At 40.7% G+C, this 17,335-nt stretch overlaps 1 protein-coding gene across 1 annotated transcript in view; it reads right to left on the minus strand.

The window, feature by feature from the left end:
• The window catches only part of cep112 (centrosomal protein 112), a 96,055-nt gene that overhangs the window by 23,816 nt on the left and 54,904 nt on the right, over window positions 1–17,335 (minus strand). The window contains exons 13-14 of the mRNA XM_087808368.1: window positions 15,089–15,151; window positions 10,725–10,862 (exon numbers count right to left, since the gene is read on the minus strand). Of these exons, the coding sequence (XP_087664494.1) occupies window positions 10,725–10,862; window positions 15,089–15,151 (201 nt within the window). The remainder of the gene's footprint in view (window positions 1–10,724; window positions 10,863–15,088; window positions 15,152–17,335) is intronic.

A 17,335-nucleotide genomic window follows, 5' to 3' on the forward strand; every position in this document is an offset into this window, starting at 1 on the left:
CCCTTTCCCTTGACTGGATCGAGTCCCCTCCTGTCAGATATTAAGATCAGCTGGACATACAAAAATAATCTATAAATAAAGAGATTTCTTTGACCTGGTGAACCAACAGTGAACAAATCGCTAGCAAAGAACATTTTTTTTGGGTCACTTGTGCAACATTAAAAAAAAACAAAAAAAAACTCAATTGTGGATCTTCAAATTGCCAAAATAAGCTAAAGAATATTCCACTTTTTTTTTTTAAATGTATAAATACATTTTTTGGTATTTTCATGGGGGTCTTCTGCCTCCTCTTACTGCCCCCTTTACCGGTAAGTCAATGATCTACAATTCTAGTAACTTTCATACACATGGTTTAAATTCCATCAAAATTGGAAATACATGGATTTTTTAGTTGGGTTTTCTGCCCCCCTTGTGCCCCCTTGACCGGATCGAGTCCCCTCCTGTAAGACATTAAGATCATCTGGACACACAAAAATAATCTATAAATAAAGAGATTTCTTTGACCTGGTGAACCAACAGTGAACAAATCGCTAGCAAAGAACATTTTTCTTGGGGTGTCTTGTGCAACATCCCCCCCCCCCTCCTTGGCCTTGAGATAAAACGAGACAGATGTTTGCATGCTCCGCAGATGTGCGACTCTTCTTCCGGTAAACAAAGTCCTGCGGTGGAGATGTGACGTAGAAACGCTAGCTGGAGAGATTAAAATAAAGGTGTACGCGACGAGCGATCCTGTCACCGCGGCGAGTGAGCGAGGAGGCCAGGTGTCGCTCCTGGTCACGGCCCGTCTAATCTCCCCGCCGTAAATCTCGCATTTCGATCTCAGGCCCGAGCTGAAGTTAAACTCCCTGGGAAGTGACGGGCGGCTATAATAAGGATCGGCCGTGTCGGCTCCTTAATCGCACGTATAAACAAGAGCAAATATTTGTTATTATCTACAGCTGACTTCACTCGGCTTCAGTTCACCGCGTGCCTGAGTCAGAACATCAATAAATGTTGATCAGGGCCGCGTTTAAAAGTGTTGATCTTGTTAATCTGTGGGTTTGAGCAGCGAGTCACGATTCCCTCTCATCCCTGCCCACATCTACAGACCCCTTGCACTCTGTTTCATCACGCTATTTTGATTGTTGGCATGCAAAACAATCCCTTTTTCTGCTTGATTACTCACTTTATTCTGCTTATTTTTCTGACTAAAACCCGTCTTTGATATATTGAAGCTATCGAAGCGACCACATGTTGGAGCGCATCAGATCTGAAGGATTGATTCGATTGTTTCAATCCCACGACAAATATGAAACAAACGTCTTTGAGAAACACACAGTCGTGCCATGGAACAGATTTAAAAAAGACCCTTGGGATCAATTTATCTACTGTTCATCTGGAATACAATAAAAAAAAAATAGGATTTAGCTTGTATATATTAAAAAATATAACATATATAATAAACATGATGAATAAATATATATAAAGCGAATTTAAAAAAAAGTTTGATTTAAATAACATTATCTTTTAACCTGACTTCTTTCTCAACATATTTATTATAATACAGGCAAATAAATCATGAGATAAAGACGGATTTATGTCGGAACAAACAACTCAAATTGGACCTTCACTAAGTAACACTATGGACTTTAACTGAGTAATACTATGGACCTTCGCTCAGTAATACTATGGACCTTCACCAAGTACAACTATGGACCTTCACTAAGTAAAAGTATGGACCTTCGCACAGTAATACTATGGACCTTCACTAAGTAAAAGTATGGACCTTCGCACAGTAATACTATGGACCTTCACTAAGTAAAAGTATGGACCTTCGCACAGTAATACTATGGACCGACACTAAGTAACACTATGGACCTTCGCTCAGTAATACTATGGACCTTCACTAAGTAAAAGTATGGACCTTCGCACAGTAATACTATGGACCTTCACTAAGTAAAAGTATGGACCTTCGCACAGTAATACTATGGACCTTCACTAAGTAAAAGTATGGACCTTCGCACAGTAATACTATGGACCTTCACTAAGTAAAAGTATGGACCTTCGCACAGTAATACTATGGACCTTCACTAAGTAAAAGTATGGACCTTCGCACAGTAATACTATGGACCTTCACTAAGTAAAACGATGGACCTTCGCTCAGTAATACCATGGACCTTCACTAAGTAATACTATGGACCGTCACTAAGTAATACTATGGACGTTTGCTGAGTAATACTATGGACCTTCGCTGACCCGCGCAGAGTAATACCATGGGCCTTCGCTAAGTAATACTAGGACCCTTGTGAAGTAATACTACGGACCCATGTGGAGTAATACTATGGACCTTCACAGAGTAATACTATGGACCTTCGCTAAGTAATACTATGGACCTTCGCTGAGTAATACTATGGACCTTCGCTAAGTAATACTATGGACCTTCGCTGAGTAATACTATGGACCTTCGCTGAGTAATACTATGGACCTTCGCTGAGTAATACTATGGACCTTCGCTAAGTAATACTATGGACCTTCGCTCAGTAGTACTATGGACCTTCACTAAGTAATACTATGGACCTTTACTGAGTAATACTATGCACCTTCGCTCAGTAATACTATGGACCTTCACCAAGTAATACTATGGACCTTCACTAAGTAACACTATGGACCTTGGCTCAGTAATACTATGGACCTTCACTAAGTAATACTATGGACCTTCACCAAGTAATACTATGGACCTTCACTAAGTAACACTATGGACCTTGGCTCAGTAATACTATGGACCTTCACTAAGTAAAACTATGGACCTTCGCTCAGTAATACTATGGACCTTCGCTCGGTAATACTATGGACCTTCACTAAGTAATACTATGGACCGTCACTAAGTAATACTATGGACGTTTGCTGAGTAATACTATGGACCTTCGCTGAGTAAAACTATGGACCTTCACTGAGTAATACTATGGACCTTCGCTCAGTAATACTATGGACCTTCGCTCAGTAATACTATGGACCTTCACTAAGTAAAACTATGGACCTTCACTGAGTAATACAATGAACCTTCGCTCAGTAATACTATGGACCGACACTAAGTAACACTATGGACCTTCGCTCAGTAATACTATGGACCTTCACTAAGTAAAAGTATGGACCTTCGCACAGTAATACTATGGACCTTCACTAAGTAAAACGATGGACCTTCGCTCAGTAATACTATAGACCTTCACTAAGTAATACTATGGACCATCACTAAGTAATACTGTGGACGTTTGCTGAGTAATACTATGGACCTTCGCTGAGTAATACTAGAACCCATGTGGAGTAATACTAGGATCCTTGTGAAGTAACAGTATGGACCCTTGTCGAGTAATATTATAGACCCGCGCAGAGTAATACTATGGGCCTTCGCTGAGTAATACTAGGACCCTTGTGAAGTAATACTACGGACCCTTGTGGAGTAATACTATGGACCTTCACAGAGTAATACTATGGACCTTCGTTCAGTAATACTATGGACCTTCACTGAGTAATACTATGGACCTTCGCTGAGTAATACTATGGACCTTCGCTGAGTAATACTATGGCCCTTCGCTGAGTAATACTATGGACCTTCGCTGAGTAATACTATGGACCTTCGTAAAGTAACACTATGGACATCCGGCAAGTAATTCTAGAACCCTTGTGAAGTAATAGTACCATTGTGGAGTTATACTATAGACCCTTGCAGAGTAATACTATGGAGCGTTGTGAAGTAATACTATGGACCATTGCTAAGTAATAATACGAACCCTTGCGGTAAAATGTTACAAATGTGTGCTTCTAAAGATAAATTGACATTAAGTTGTTTGATAGACGCATAATAAATGACTTTAATTCACGAACAAACAATCTGTGAAATACCAGACAATAATGATGACCTGTGAGAACGATGATGATGATGATGATGGTGTGAAGCCGATGGAACACGTGGCTGCAGCCCAGAGAGACAGTGTTGTTACCTGCTGCACAGCCTCCCTCACCTTCCTGTCAGTGCTCCACATCTGACTTTCATTCCAAAACTTTTGGCTCAAAGGATTAGCGAGGCGCACGAGCGCTTGCACAAACACACGAGCGCTCGCACAAACACACGAGCGCTCGCACAAACACACGAGCGCTCGCACAAACACACGAGTGCTCGCACAAACACACGAGCGCTCGCACAAACACACCGCACTCGGACGGGCGCGGGCAGGTATGGGCTCGCATTAATATTAACGGCAGAACTTCTTGAAAATGTGAGAGTCTGTAAAAATGAGTGTGCATTATCTACACACACACACACACACACACAAGAGTATAGGCGCATTGATGCCTGAGTCATCTTTTCCTGGGTGGTCTTCCTGTGCAGATAAGGAGAGCATGTTTCCCTAGGGTGAAGTAAAAAAGCAACACAGGGCAAGGGGAGAGAGAGAGAGAGAGAGAGAGAGAAAAAAAGAAGCAAAGAATAAAGACCAGAGGGAACGGTGGGAGGAGGGAAAAAAAAAAAAGGCCAGGGGCCTCTTTAAACTTTGTGTTTTGTTAGGAGCTGAGCGGCGCTTCATGTGCGGCGGAGCCTTCTATTTGCAGCGTGCTGTCAGAAGTTTCTCCCAAAGTCGGGATTAAAGAGATCCTCTAATGACACTGAGGCTGGACGACTTCAGACGGCAGCAGAAAACCTCACAGTGCACCGCCTCCAGCCACACACACACACACACACACACACACACACACACACAAGGGGCATGAAGTGCACAGACATACATAAACAAAGGCACAGTATGTGGAATGCACACGCTTTAGAACACGGGCCGGTGTGTACGTCGACTGATCCGATGGTAAATAATAAAGGAGGCGCGAACCTCAAGGAGAGACGAGATGGCCGGAGAGATGAGAACAGACTTGCTTTTATCTGCACTTTTATCAAAAGGCTGTGGGGAAAGTAAAAATGTAAGACTAGTGAAGGAAGGGGGGGAGGGGGGGTCTCAGTCCTGAGGTGTTACAGAGAAACTCTGACTCGAGTGTCTACCTGTATGGAAGAATTAAAAAAAAGAAAAAACAGGAGGACCTGCTCGGGCACGTGAACGTGGCCTCACCTCCTTCAAACGTGCCGCCGGTAGTTTAAGAAGCGCCGGCCCCCGTCTTCGGCGCTTTGATGTTTTTTTTTTTCTGGCACTTTGCGCCGGAGTTGTTTTGGAAGTGAAGTTGGAAACATGTCGGAGCATAAACTGGAACTCGCCCCCTATTGTAGGAGACGGTTTGAGAGGCGTCGTCAAACAATTGCCGTTGTAATGAAAACAAGTTACGACCTCGCAGCGTCAACGTTCTCGGAGACCGTCGTCATGTCCCGGAAAAAAATGTTCGTTAGCTTAGCGCTTAGCGTTCACTGCGACCTCTTGTGACCAACAATATAAATACTTTAACAAATCTAGATCTGCTCGGCAACAAGTATGATTTTAACTCTGTGTCTTTATTACTTCAGGCTCAGTTTATCGTAAATAAATATAATGTATTTTTTGGACGGTAAGATGTATCGCTTTAGAAGAAGCCTTTAGTGTAGTGCGACTTATTATAGTATTACTCTGTAGTCAGGAGCCTCACGGAGTAATAAGATGAACCCTAGTGAAGTAATACTACAGACCCACATGGAGTAATACTACAGACCCTTGTGAAGTTAAAATACCTTGAGGATTATTAATAAAGAGCCTCTTTGAGTAATACTATAGACTCTCAAGGAGTGATACTACTGACCTTTGTGAAGTAAAACTACAGAACCTTGTGCAGTAATAATACAGTTTCCGTTGAGAATTACTACGGAACCTCGTGGAATAATACAATAGAGACTTGCTGAGTAATACTACAGAACTAAATTGAGTAATACTACCACCCCTGTGGATTAATTCTGTAAACCTTTCGGAGTAATACTACGGACTATACTGAAGTAATACTACGGAGCCCCGCACAGAGTAATACAATGGACCCTGGTGGAGTAATACTATGGAGCCTCGTAGGGTAATACTACTGACCCTCGTGCAGTAATAATACAGTTTCTGTAGAGAATTATTACGGTACCTCACGGAATAATACAACAGAGACTTGGTGAGTAATACTACGGACCTTAATTGAGTAACACTACCGACCCCGTGGATTAATTCTGTGAAACCTTTCGGAGTAATAGACTATACTGAAGTAATACTACAGAGCCCCGCACGGAGTTATACTATGGACCCTTGTGGAGTAATACTATGGAGCCTTGAAGGGTAATACTACTGAGCCTTATGGAGTAATACTATGGAGAAGCATGAAATAATATAATAGACCCTCTTCGAGTAATACTATGGTCCTTTGCAAAGTAATGCTATGTACCCACATGAAGCAATATTACGGAGCCTCGTGGAGTAACAATATGGACCCTTGTGTAGTAATACGACAGACCTTTGTGGAGTAATATCACATAATCTAGCAAAGTAATAATACAGACCATCATTGAGTAATATTACGGACCCTCGTGGAGTAAAACTACTGATCATAGCAAAGTAATACTACAGGCCATTTTAGGCCTGAGTTTGAAAAGTGCTATCCCTTCCAGGTCAATCCAACTGACCATATGCTAGCCTGCAACGACTCCAGCTAAAGCCATCAATCTGTCAACACTTTTGAAAATCTGCACAAATTAAGATCCAGGGGAAAAGCAGAATGTCAGCGCAGTGATCCGAGATGGACAAATAAACACTCGTCTTCTAGCTAACAGAATCAGGACGAGACCCGAAACCGCTCACGGACGCCTTTGGTCCGATTAGAACCAAAACACGACAAAAGTTTCTTCTCAAAGACCCACACAACGAACAGGTCCTGTGGGTGTGTGACTATAAAAGAGACTTACACTTGAGGGACAGAAAAAAACTTAGTGGGACAAAAGTGGGAAAGTAAAATATGTGTATGCAGAAATGAATGCTATGTGTGTGTTTACGTGTGTGTGTGTGTGTGTGTGTGTGTGTGTGTGTGTGTGTGTGCACATGGCAGCCCTCTGGAGAGAGACAGGAAGCGCTGCTGTGGGGAGCGGGAACAGCGGTGCTGATCAAAGCCCAGGCGGGTGACACTATGGGCGGAGTGCCATTGTTTATTCACCAGCCATCTCTCCCTTTTGGCATGGCGAGGTGAGCATGTGTGCGCCTGTGTGTGTGTGTGTGTGTGTGTGTGTGTGTGTGTGCGAGCGAGGAAAAAGTGTGAGAAAGAAACTGTTCCAAAGATACAGAGTTGGAAAAGATGGGCTGTGTGAGAAAAAAAAGTGTGGAGGGAGAATGAGTGTGTTTCTTTATACCTTTAACTTGGCAGGGTATAATGTGGGTTTGGGTTGCGTCACATTTGGCAGCCGCACAAAAATCAGCAGGCGCACACTCTCTCGCACAAACATTTTCACATCGTACACGTATGCTAATTGAATTGTTACGCGGTGAAAAGTTCGGGGGGGAAAAAAAATGCGTCGCCAAAGTGTGTTTGTAGGCCATTGTTGACAAATACTTTTGTGTTTTTCTCAGTTATTTTTAAATTTCTTATTTAAGTTTTTATATCACTGCGTCAAACTCTAATCTGGTCTTTCCTGTCATTTTATGTGGCCTGTGGGATGGTTGGCATCGAACAAAAAGCAGATTAAAGATCACGTTGATATGGTAGCCTTAGAAGATATAAAAGTGTTTAAGATAAGATTCAAAGATCAAAGTCAACATTCATACTGTAATATACTAATATACATGTATAATAGTAAGTAAGTAAGTAATATTTATTTATATAGCGCTTTTCCAGACCAGGGTCACAAAGCGCTTTAACAATCAAAACAATATTCAATAAAGCATATACTTTAAAGATCAAGATAATACTGAGAACAACACAGGAGTTCCAGAAAATCAAGGAAAAGCCTGAACAAATAGTAATATATACTGTTATACATAAATTGTATGCACTATTTATATATATATATATACTTTTTAAAGCTAGATACATTTACGACAGAAAAGGAGAACGTTAAGATAGACTCTCCAAAATATAAAAAAAACAATATAATATATATTCTACTTCCTGTTGAGTGAATACAAACATTCCATTCTGACTTCCTGTTTACCTTCCAAAATAAAGTTCCCACTACACATGCATAGATTTCCACAAAATCCTGCATCTTCAAAGAAAAAGGAAACACAAAACAGTTCTTCAAAAAGATAAAAAGGTTTCTACAGTTAACACCCACATTTAAGGAGTCAAAAGTACAGTAGAGCTACAGAGCGAGCTAAATTTGGGCTAGAAACGGCAGGATGAGGCTGGCGTAGAAAAAAGGACGTCTGATCCTGTGCAGCATTGCATTCTGAACAACTGTTTTGGGATTATCCCGATTCAAATGTGCGGCTAACTTTGATGTTATTTTCTTTCCCTCCCATTGTCTGAAGCCCCGCGCTCCCGTCATAATCCGGGACTCTTTGAAGTGAGCAGCATGGAAACCATGTCAGCAGGCGACACACTCCCTGCGATGGCTCACTGACAGCTCTCCGCCACTACTTGGTTTCTCTCTCTCTTCCTTTCTTGTCTTTTTGTTTGCCGTCTAAATCCCGCGACTTCCTGCACCCTTTCATCGGCCACGTTTGTTTGTGCAGTTATACACTTCTCCCCCGCAGATTACACTACAATAACTTTTTTATTACTTCATTTTTGATCCGTTTTTTTTTTTAATCGAGTCCAACCTATTGTTACCCCTTTTCCAGGAATAGGTTTACTCTTCATGGAAGATTATTTGAAGATCAAAGCACATTATTTACCTTCATTATTTATTGAGTGCTTGACAGGATGAGTTCCTAAAGGCCACATGATTAATCAAAAGTGTACACAACAGTGGTACTGGTCCATTAGACCTTTGTTGTTGGGCCTATATACTGTTTTATTGATTAATACTGTCTGAAAGGCGTTTTGTTTTGTAAGAAAAAGATGGTATTTTCTGTGCAATAACTTATTTTAACTGTTAACTTTAATGTTGGTCTGTGTCGAGCGACATAGGATCGTAAACCTTAAATATTAAGTTTAGAATCTACAATTTCAAAGCAACTTTTATCTTTCTTAAAAACAATGGTGTTGTACAACATTTTAAGAGCTGAATCTCTTTTTGGGTTGACTGGGGTCGGGAGCCTATCCCAGCTACATAGGGTGAGACGCGGAGGAACACCCTGAACACACTCACAACCACAGACAGTTTAGAGATTTTTCAATCGACCCTGCGTATATTTTTTGGACCGTGGGAGGAAACCGGAGTGACTGGAGCAAACTCGTGCAAAAGATGAAGACTACAGGTTGCTTAAGTAGGAAGCGAACCAGCAACCTCCTTGTTGGGAAGCAAAAAAAACTTGGTTGTAGAATTAATGTATTATAAATCCAGTGTTGATGCTACAGTATAGGATGACTTTAAGAGCTTGAAGTTAAAATGTGTTAAAATGTGTATTTTTTTATTACAACAAACACTATTTGGTGGATTCACAATCAGAACATCCTTCCATTAAAGAACATTAAATAATTTAAGCATAAAGTGTTCCTTCTTTAATAAAAGCCCTTAAAGTTGACCGTTTATGATGTATGTATACTCCCCAAAGTTTATATTGTTTTTATTATTATTTTTTACTTGTTTTGTTTCGATTTGTGTTTTCCTCTTTTTTATTATTTTCAGTATATTCATATTTTACAAATTGCAAACTATAAAAGTCCACCACTTAAACCAATTAAATCTTGTATTAAGTTGCCGTATATGATTATAAACTTCTTCTATGAAGCTTTATAAATGCATTAAAAGCACTTTATTATGATTGTGCTCATAATGCATTATTTACAATACTTTTATAGATTATTTTTTGTTCATGATAAATCCTTTAAATCACAACTTTGAATTAATCCTCAAATAAATCCTCAATTTTAATGAATTCACTTCTCATTTTTGCTTGATTTGTTTTTGTGAATGTTGAGTTGTTACAGTTAGCATCTGTGCTTGAAAAATAAATCAATCGAGTGTCACATAAATAGAACAAAACTAGCGTTTATACTTGAAAATCGCTCCGAATAAAAAAATCCGAGCTGTAATCTGTGGCTGTTGCTCACAAAAGCTCCATGAAAGGCGAAGCTTGTGTTCACCATTTAAAAAAAAAAAAAATCTTAAACGCTTTACTTCAAATACGTGCGAGCAATATTGCCGTGACGACGTTTCACAATGTCAAGTTGTGCAAAAAAAAATGCAAGAAAATTGCTAGCTTGGGTCGAACAGACGTATAACTAGGCGTACAGTGGCGAGGCCTCGAAAAAAAAAGGGACCTGAAAAGAAAAAGAGCGGCTCCTCGACACAGAGACTTACAGACTGGCCCTTCTTACTATATATGAGGCAGCTGTGACCACAGTCGGACATGGTTATGTTTGGAAAAAAATGTTGCTGCTCCCAGACACAACAACTCTTTATTTAGTGAGCCCCACCCAATCATCTCATACGGCGCTTCCAGTCTGGGTTCTATGGCGGGCGGCGGCATAAAGAGAGAGACCTAAAGTACAGTAGTTCGGGACCAAAATAGACAAAAAACTAACTCGACGAGAAAACGGTGATTTTAAAAAGCTACAAATAAAATCGTAATGACCGATTAAGCGCTGACCTGGGCGATCGGTCTCATGGTTTAAAGTTAAATGTTGTCGTGATGGTGGGCGTGTCTCGCACCCACCTGATGGTTCTGGATCAAGAGGTTTCGCTCGTGATCCCAGCGGACGTGGGCGTCCTCCAGGCGCCGCTTCATCGCCTCCTGCGCCCTGATGGATTCCTCTTTGGATTGACAGACGGAGGTCCGGAGGTCGGCGACAACCTGCGTGACAAACACAGGATGAGATCCATGGATTCATCTTATCTCTCCTCTTATCTCCCCAAAACACGTGGTCAGCGGACGTTGTTTACGTGGACGACTCAAGCTGTTACAATTTCTCCTTGAATAAAACAGCTTCTTTTTTTTCCCAGAGATTCATGTCTTGTGAGTCACTTTTTGAGACAAGAAAGAAGACGGAGAGAGAAGAGAAAGTACAAAGAGAAAGAGGAAATAGAGGCAAAAATAGGCAGGAAGGGGGAAGAGAGAAAAACTTCCTTTTTGAAGAGCAGAGTGACTTTGTATTGGTGAACTTGCGGTGCACACTAAGATGAAAAGGCACTGCTTCGGCTTTGAAATCCTCCAGTCAAAATTAACATTCTATTTAAGACACTGTCAGGGAAACGCGGAGGAAAGATGAGAGGGGGGTATGAAAAAAAAAAAAAAAAGTGGAAAAAGACAGAGGTGGGTGTGGGGCAGGGCCACTGCTGGCTCTGGGCGAGACAGATAATTGTTTACTGTGTGAAAAACTCAAGAGAACTAGCCCTGCTGGAATCAGCTCAGTGTGTGGGAGTTTGGGAGGGAAGAAGAAGATGGGAGAGAGATTAAGCTTTTTTTTTTTTTTTTTCTGTCACAGGAAACATGAAAGCAACAAACGGCACAATATTACAGGAACATCATTCCGGCTTGTAATTATTTGAGATTTGACTCATCTGACTATCTAGTAATGAACTATTTCTGTGCCGAACATCAAACGAGTAACAAAGGAGGGACTCATGATGGAGGAGATCAAGGACTTTGTTGTGAGGGTGGGGGGGGGGGGGGGTCTTGAACACGAGGGAGGGAAGAAGGGAGCGAGAGAACGACAGGAGGATGGGAGCCGTGTCAGCTGTTATGCCGACGATGCGCCGATCTGTGATGATAAAAGTCGAGCCTGGATACTCTCCGTTTAAAAGTACTGTCATCTGTGGTCGAGGAGATTTGTTTCCTCCGGGTTGATGAGCGCGGTCATCCAGGAGAGCCTCGAAGCAGAGCTATTCATAATCACCCTAAAACAAGTGCTTTAAGTGGCTTATATTATGAAGAAACCAGATGACATCACTCAAGGCAATTAACAAGAAAGAGCTGAAATGATATACTTCTCCCGTATCGCCTGCAGTTCATACAAAACTCTGCAGCGAGAATTCTAACTCGCTCTGGTAGAAGAACTCACATTTCCCCCGATCCGTAAAACTCTTCACTGGCTTCCAGTTTCTTTCAGGATCAACTTTAAAATTCTGGTTCTTACTTTCAGATCTATTCATGGTCAGGCTCCTCCTTACATCACTGATCTGATCCAGCCTTACACCCCAGCTCGGGCTCTGAGGTCTGTGGATCAGAATTTATTGATGGTTCCTGAACACGGTTCAGGACCAGAGGAGAGAAATCTTTTCAGGCTGTTGCTCCTAAGCTTTGAAACGATCTTCCTCTCTCTTTGCGCTTGATGGATCTACTGACTCCTTTAAGAAACATCTTAAGACGTTTCTATTTGTTCAGGCTTTTCCTTGATTTTCTGGAACTCCTGTTGTGTTATCAGTTTTATCTTGATCTTTAAAGTATATAATTTTTTGAGTATTGTTTTGATTGTTTAAGCGCTTTGTGATCTAGAAAAGCGCTATATAAATAAATATTACTTACTTACTTACTTACTTACTTACAAGATGGACGTTACAGACGAGCAGTAACGGAGGTATTTGGACGTTTTCAACCGTCTTTTCTGGACATCAGTCGCTACATTAAAATGAACAAACATTTTTGTCTTGAACTCTAAAAAAAGGAACAGATTACTCTTGAGAATGATCCCAACCGTCAGTCGACACGAGGGTGAAAGAGTAGAAAACGAGTGCGACACTTTAACGGGGGCTCATTATGAATATTTGAACAGAAGCATTATGAAAACTACTCTGTACTTTATATAATCGCGCCGCTAAATCGTAAACAACGTTCTTCTACCTACACGTCGGACGCTCAGGGACGAAGACACATCATCATCATCATCATCATCATCTCGGTACCGCCCACCGCCGGCTCATGACTAAGTGGTTCGGGGGGTCACCCCGGGAGGACCCCTCGCAGCTCCACGCTCAACACCCACATTAGATAGACGAGGCTCTCATTAGGTGTAAGCATGTGAGTGAAAGAGACACAAAAGGAGCTTCACACCCCAGTGTTCATGCAGTCGTACCATTAACACCCCCCCCCCTGCCCCCCACCCTGAGGACGATGTACGGCGAGGTGTGTTTTTAATTGGCCCGTTAAGCGTATAGTTTAGCTCAGCTCGGTCAGACACCGAGGGGTTAATCACACCGAGATCGTAATAGTGGTCGTCGCCCGTGACAAATGCACCACTTTCACCGTCGAACTGCAAAAACACTTTGAAACAAACATCCCTCAAGAGAGTGGGATGTTTTTTTTCGCTGACGCCAGCTTTGTGTCCCCCCCCCCCCCCCCCCCAAAAAAAAAAGACGATTAATCACTTGTTGCTTTTTGTCTGTGTGGAGCAAAAAGAAGAAGAAAAAAGAAGCAAACATGGCTGAGCTTTTGCACAGTGTCAGACTTCTTTTGAAGTGAATTGTTGTGTAACCTAATAAGCTCCCGTTTTCTCCCAACATCTGCTTGTCAACCCGGCTTTCAACTCGGTGACTTCGCCAGTCGACCCAGAATATAGAGGGAGAACGAGGGGGGCGGGGGGGGGGTGAAAGTAAGAAGAAAGGAAAAACAACAAAAAAAACATGTTTGAACGTCGTCTTTGGGTGACGAGGTTAAATTAGGGTCAAACGAGGTCACATGTTCGACATAAACATTTTCCAAAAAAAACACCCACTTCTTCAAGTTCTTTTTCAAAATGAAATTTGAAAGATGACGTCACAATGTAACGGGTTATGATTGATATCATTTTTTCGTCTTCAGGTCACAATCGAGCGATCTTAAGAATACACTTTATAGTTTAAGTACTTGAGGGACACCATTATTAACGGCCGTGGACATGATGTCACGGTCAAGTCGGGGTTTATTGGAACCTCGGAATCCGAGAGACGAGTTCCCCGAAGATAAGGTGAGGACGGTCGAGGCGGTCTCCTCTGGTAAGTTGCCCCCCGGGCGGACGAAGAAGAGATCGTGTTTCTTGGTTGTCAATTTAATCTTTCAAGTATTCCCCCAAGAAGAGCTGGAGGGGGTCTCTGGGGAGAGGGTTGCCTCCTATGCTGCCCCCTTGACTTAACGATCAGAGGTAAAGGGACCATATGTATTATATAACTTTAAGTCTTATATACTCTTAAACTGCTCAATAATATTCGAAAGTTATCACGTAGACTACTCAGTGTAGGTTTTATGGCAGGGGGCAACTTGTTCAGGTCAAGGGAAAGGGGGCAAATACCGAGTTAAGATTTATAGAATTTCAACTTCTGTATACATTTTTAGGGGGCGGGAAGGGGAGCAGAAGACTACATGTCCATTTTTAATCATATTTAAACCAAATAACATACATACTTAGCAAGAGATATTCAGCTAATTTTGTAAATTGTAAGGGGGCGTAGAGGGGGGGGGGGCAGAAGACCCCCATGATAATTAAAATACATCCAATTTATGATAGAAATTTAAACAGTTTGTATTTTAAAATTTTCAACTCCTATAGTTAATTGTAAGGAGGCGGGAAGGGGGGCGGAAGACCCCCACGGAAATTCGAAACATGTCCAACTTTGATTACATTTCAAAAACATGTATTACATACCAAATAAAGATTTAGAGAACGTGAACTCCTTTTGTTAATTTTAAGGGGGCGGTAAGGTGCGTAGAAGACCCCCATTAAAAATGAAATGCTTCTTATTTTGTTGAAATGTAACCATATATATAACATAAATAGCAAGTAAAAGTTTTATAATTTCAGCCTCTTTTTTGTTAATTGTAAAGGGGGCGGTAAGGGGGGCAGAAGACCCCATGAGAATAAAAATATATCCAATTTCAATTTAATTTAATTAATACGTATTACGTACAAAGCAAAGATTTTTAAACTCCTATAGTTAATTGTAAGGGGGAAGGAAGTAAGGGGGGCAAAAGACTCTCATGAAAATGATGATGTCTTATTATGATGAATTTTAACCATATATATAACATACATAGCAAGTGAGAATTCTATAACTTCAGCTCCTTTCTGTTAATTGTAAAGGGGGCGGTAAGGGGGGCTTCTGGTTTACCTGTGCAGACGTGGCCACCTTCTGACTGCACTCCTGCTCCACGCGTCTGGACCTGGAGCTGCTCTGCAAACAAGACGAAACGAAACACGTTTTTTTATTGGCGAGACAACGACAAAAAAAAAAAAAAAGGCTACAGTGTCTCCAGTGTCCTCTCTGGCTCTTCCTCGGAAAGGATCAGAACCTGTGGCAACGGTTCCTGGACGACGCTTCACCAGTGCCAGCAGGTAGAGTGACTGGCATCATGGGGGCGGCGAGGGGGGGGGAACACTGGGCACCACTCCCCCCTCTGATCCCAGGCCAACAATTCAACGCTAAACAAGGAGGGGAGGGGGGGGGTGGAATTAAAATGCGACGGCCAATTAGGTGTGGAGGAGAAAGGGAGCGACGTTGAGGATAAGCCTGGAGACACAACAGGGCGAAGACGGAGAAAGACGTGAATGGAGAGAGTGGTTAGGAGGCTTTTATGGAGCCACGGCTCGCCTCTTTGTTTTTGCGTCTGTATGGGAAACGGTCCAGCTGGAGGCGGCGAGGGTTTTTCCCCCCCAAAATATAAGATCGGCCTCCATTCAGGCCTCGTCCTCCAGCCTCAATGAGAAGCTTAACCGTGGAATGAGATAATGAGGTGCGAGGTGCTGGACTTCAATGGACGTGTCGGCGCGATACTGTGGCCGGACTGTAGCGACTGAGACGTTTCTTCTGTATTTCAGTCAAATATCGGCCAAAATGTTGATGTTTTTTCTCACTCCGCTGTTGTTGGAAACCATGTTGGGGCGACTCATGATTCCACTCGTTTTTTTTTCACTTCACTTTCACTTCACTTTGATATGTTTTCTCAATTTCACTCGTTTTCTACTCACCCTGTTGAGTAAGGGTTGGGATTTTAGTTTCTATTTGTTCAGGCTTTTCCTTGATTTTCTAGAACTCCTGTTGTGTTATCAGTTTTTTCTTGATCTTTAAAGTATATACTTTATTGAATAATGTTTTGATTGTTTAAGCGCTTTGTGACACTGGTCTAGAAAAGGGCTATACAAATAAAAATCCCTTACTTACTAACTTACTTACAGTGTTTGTTCATTTTTATGTAGCGACCGGAGCTCAGTTCTCTACGTCTTCATCCAAAAAAATCCAAGGACCGAGGAAACGAGCTCAAAAATTTACTTAACTTTGTTCAAAACAATTTCTCTTGTCGAGGCTTCAATACAAGAAGGACGTCACAGACGAGCAGTACGGAAGTATTTGGATGTTTTTAAGTGTCTTTTTGGACGAACATGAAGACATCTGAGCTCCAGTCGTTACATTAAAATGAACAAATGTTTTTGTCTTTAACTATGATAAGGAACAGACTACACTGAAAATATTCCCAACCCTTAGTCGACACGAGTCAGAGTAGAAAATACGTGACATTTGAATTTTGTGGGGTGACTATATTTTTGATAACTGTGTCGAATCAAATTTTTGAAAAAAAAGACCAATTTTTCCGAAATTAAAATGAATAACTTTTTTTTTTTTCTGTTTCTTTTTTGAGTTCTGTTCTGCCAGTTTTATTTTGGGGTAAAAATGGTTTGATTAAAGTTGAAAATTGTTTGATTATAGTTGAAAATTGTTTGATTATAATTTAAAAAAAAATTGATTATAGTTGAAAATTGTTTGATTATAGTTGAAAATTGTTTGATTATAATTAAAATTGTTTGATTATAGTTGAAAATTGTTTGATTATAATTAAAAATTGTTTGATTATAGTTGAAAATTGTTTGATTATAGTTGAAAATTGTTTGATTACAGTTGAAAATTGTTTGATTATAGTTGAAAATTGTTTGATTATAGTTGATAATTGTTTGATTATAGTTGATAATTGTTTGATTACAGTTGAAAATTGTTTGAATATAGTTGAAAATTGTTTGATTATAGTTGAAAATTGTTTGATTACAGTTGAAAATTGTTTGATTATAGTTGAAAATTGTTTGAATATAGTTGAAAATTGTTTGATTATAGTTGAAAATTGTTTGATTACAGTTGAAAATTGTTTGATTATAATTAAAAATTGTTTGATTATAATTAAAAATTGTTTGATTATAGTTGAAAATTGTTTGATTAAGGTTGAAAATGTTCTGATTAGTATTGCATAAAGAGAAAGCAAATAAAGAAAAAAACATTCAAAAAATGTATACAACTAATTAAATTTGCGAATAAATCCGGAATAGTTTGATTTCCAGGAAATGATAGGATTAAAAAAATGTTTAAAGATGA

The sequence above is a fragment of the Callionymus lyra genome, chromosome 15 (genome assembly GCF_982586985.1).
Source record: "Callionymus lyra chromosome 15, fCalLyr1.hap1.1, whole genome shotgun sequence".
Lineage (NCBI taxonomy): Eukaryota > Metazoa > Chordata > Actinopteri > Syngnathiformes > Callionymidae > Callionymus > Callionymus lyra.